At 54.8% G+C, this 3,426-nt stretch overlaps 1 protein-coding gene across 1 annotated transcript; it reads right to left on the bottom strand.

The window, feature by feature from the left end:
* Positions 1–360: 360 nt before the first annotated feature.
* On the bottom strand, positions 361–3,282 carry ENH_00007290 (50S ribosomal protein L4, putative; the record flags this gene model as incomplete). Its single annotated transcript, XM_013578583.1, has 7 exons — positions 361–477; positions 793–852; positions 943–1,041; positions 1,284–1,343; positions 1,603–1,821; positions 2,126–2,235; positions 3,072–3,282. Coding segments are annotated over 7 exons (876 nt in total), but the record flags the coding sequence as incomplete, so codon positions are not given.
* Between the last annotated feature and the right edge of the window lie 144 nt (positions 3,283–3,426).

The following is a 3,426-nucleotide window of genomic DNA, read 5'->3' as shown; positions in this document are numbered from 1 at the left end:
GTTAACAAGCAAACAAATAATTAAATAAGACATTTAATAGCTGCTATGGTGTTTCTTCTGCTGCATTGTTTTTGTCTAATCACTAGTCGGCTTCATATTTTGAATTTTAATTTCTCCAACGCAAAAACAGAGAAACAGCGCCTTCAACAGCAGCAGCAGCAGCAGCAGCTGCTGCTGCTGCTGCAGCTGCCCTAGCTGTTGCTGCGGCAGCTGGCCCTAGCAATTGCTGCCGCAGCTGTTGCTGCTTCTCTCGTTGCTTCTGCAACTCTTGGCATTCACTGGCTGCTACTGCTGCAGCTGCGGCTGCTACTGCTGCTGCTGCTGCTCGTGCTGCTGCTGCTGCTGCTGCTAGTACCAGCATCAGCTGCAAGCGTTCCCTCCACGAGATATGACAGCTGGGCTCCCAGAGCCCCCAGCCCAATCTGTTGCTCTTGGCCATTCATCAGTAAGCAATTCAGCCTCTTCGCGATCCCGTGCCTGCAGCAGCAGCAGCAGCAGCAGCAGAAGCAGAAGCAGCAGCATCAGCAGTGGCAGTGACAGGAGCAGCAGCGGCAGCAGCAGACGCAGCCGCGTCTGCTGCCGCTGCTGCTGGTGTATAAAACGGCCACAACAGTTCTTTACCCAGTACTCCAGCTCTTAACCAACAGATGGTTCTGCTCTAGTGCAGCAGCAGCAGCTGCTGCTGTAGCAGCAGCAACAGCAGCGGTAGCAGCAGCTGCTGCAGCATCAGCAGCAACAGCAGCGGCAGCAGCAGCTGCTGCAGCATCAGCAGCAATAGCAGCGGCAGCATACCTCCAAAGCCGCAGCAACTTGCTCAATATCTTCTTCGTCTTCCTCGAGCGGCTCATCATCCTGCAAGTTAAGGTGCAGTCACCGGAAAACCCTAAACCCTCAACTCTACGCCTAAACCCTAAACCCTAAACCCTAAACCCTACAACTCACCGCGTAGAGCTCTTCGTATTTGCTGCCGGGAGTCGGCGCCTCCTCAGACGAAAAACGGGCGACCCGAAAACCCTTGAGAGGGTCTACACGGGGCAATTTCTGCAACGGAACCCCAAACCCTAAACCCTAAACCCTAAACCCTTAACCCTAGACCTGCCCTAAGCTCCAACTCTGAACCCTTAACCCTTGTCAAGGCTTCTTAAGGTATCAAGCATGGATTTAACGCTCCCCCAGTCGACCTCGTGCGTAAACCCTAAACCCTAGACCCTAAACACGAAACCTTGAGTCGTAAGTCTAAACCTTCAGCCCTAAATCTCGAACCCCAAACCCTAAACCCTCACCAGAAGGCCCTTGGGCTCGCTAGACCAGACCCACTTGGCTGCCAACTCTCGAATTCGCTTCTGAAGACAAGCAATGGAGCACAAAGCCTAAACCCTGCGTCTAAACCCAAAACCCTAAACCCTAAACCCTGAAGTCTTGACCTTGTGCCTTGTAGCCCTTGTTGAAAGCCTTCAGAATGCCAGCCCAAAACCCTAAACCCTAAACCCTAAACTGCAAGCCGTACAGCGCCAGGCGTTCGCCGCGGCGCAGCCAACCCCGACCCCAAAACCCAAAACCCTAAACCCTAAACCCTAAACCCTAAACCCTGAACCCGCGGACTCTGTCGAATTTAGCCGCTCTTTCCCGAGCCTTGATCTCTAGCCACTCATCTGCCCAGCCCGGCACAGGCACTGGGGGAGGCGCTGGGCGGCCGTCTGGGGTGGCATAGCGGGGCAGCCGCTGCTGCTGCTGCTGCTGCAGCTCGAACAGCAGCTGCTGCAGCGCCTTCAGGGTTATTAAGACCATGCGGTGCTTCAGCAGCAAATAGGCGTTCACTCCCTGAGCAGCAGCAGAGAGAGCACGAGGGTTTAGGGTTCCTGTGGCCCAGAGGCTCATGCCTGCGAGGGTTTAGGGTTTAGCAGGGCCTCCCCGCTCGGTCTTGGGGCATAGTGCATACTCGCTAGGGTTTAGGGTTTAGGGTTTCCTGTGGGCTCAATCTCTCAGGTTGCCGACTGGGTTTAGGGTTTAGGGTTTGCTGGTTTTCGGCCCCTCCCGGCCAGCGGGGTCAAGCGCAAGCACCTTTAGCCCACGAACTAGGGGTTAGGGTTTAGGGTTTAGGGTTTAGGGTTTAGGGTTTAGCCACCGCCACGTCCGTCCGCCGCACGCCAGTTATGTGCGCCGTCGCCCAGCGGCAGTTTTCGTTGACGTCGTTGTGGCCCTCGTGGATCAGCAGCGCGCTGGGGCAGTGGCGGCCTGGGAACAAATAATAAAAAATAAAATAAAATAAAATAAAATAAAATAAAAACTATTAATTATAAATAATAATTGGAAGAAGTGGCGAAATGGCCTGCTAAGTTGGAGTCGATGAGCGCGCGAATGAGGGAACTGAGCTGGATGCACAGGCGCAACAGCAGCAGCAGCACTAGCAGCAGCAGGATTGCGAGCATCAGCAGCAGCAGCAGCAGGACAGCAGCAGCGGTAGCAGGATAGTCAGCAGACGCAGCAGCAGCAGGATAGCAGCAGCAGCGCTGGCAGCAGCAGGAGTATTAGCAGCAGTAGCAGCAAAGCTACTTGGAGCAACAGCAGGACCTCTGCCAGCAGCAGCAGAACAATCACTAGGAGCAGCAGCAGCAGCAAGATCATTAGCAGCAGCAGCAGCAGCAAGGTCATTAGCAGCAGCAGCAGCAGCAGCTACCGAGGAGCCTCCTGAGGTGTCTGACGCATTTGGCAGTTTTGTGAGAAGTCAAGTTGAAGTCTCTGACAACAATAATTTGGTCTTGAGCAAACTTGGCGGAGAGGGCCTGCTCCACCCCGCGCCACATCACTGTGCCAAAACCCCAAACCCCAAACCCTAAACCCTAAACCCCAAACCCTAAACCCTAAACCCTTAACCCCAAAACCAACACCCTAAAGCCTAAACCCCCAACGCCAAACCCCAGATCATGAGGCTTAAATCGCAACACAAACCCTAAACCCTAGACCCCAGAGCCTAGGCGTTAAACCTTAAAAGCTAAACCCTAAGCCTTACACACTAGAGCCTAAAACCTAAACCCTAAACCCTAAACCCTAAACCCTAAACCCTCGCTCACGGCGCGCGTTGCACTTGCTGGCCCACGAGTGCGGCCGCAGCGGCCAAGTCTGCACCCCCAAGTACTTCCCGCAGGCCTTTCGCCAGCCCATTCGCGCGCGGCCGGACTTCGCCTGCGGCCGCACCTTTTTGCTGCTGCCGGGCCATTCCCACTTGTAGAGCTGCATGCGTTCGGTCCAGCCCGCGAGGGAGCGCCGGATGTGCCAGTAGACCTGCGCAAACCCTAAACCCTAAACCCTAAACCCTAAACCCTAAACCCTAAACCCTGGCTCTTAAGTTTTAAGCGTGTGGGATAGAGCGTGGTGGGTTCTGGGTGAAGGCTAAACCAGTCGCTCGCTTCAACCCGCGAGGGAACG

Source organism: Eimeria necatrix, genomic scaffold (genome assembly GCF_000499385.1).
Source record: "Eimeria necatrix Houghton genomic scaffold, Enh_scaff1207, whole genome shotgun sequence".
Classification (NCBI taxonomy): domain Eukaryota; phylum Apicomplexa; class Conoidasida; order Eucoccidiorida; family Eimeriidae; genus Eimeria; species Eimeria necatrix.
This window is presented reverse-complemented; position numbering and strand designations above follow the sequence as displayed.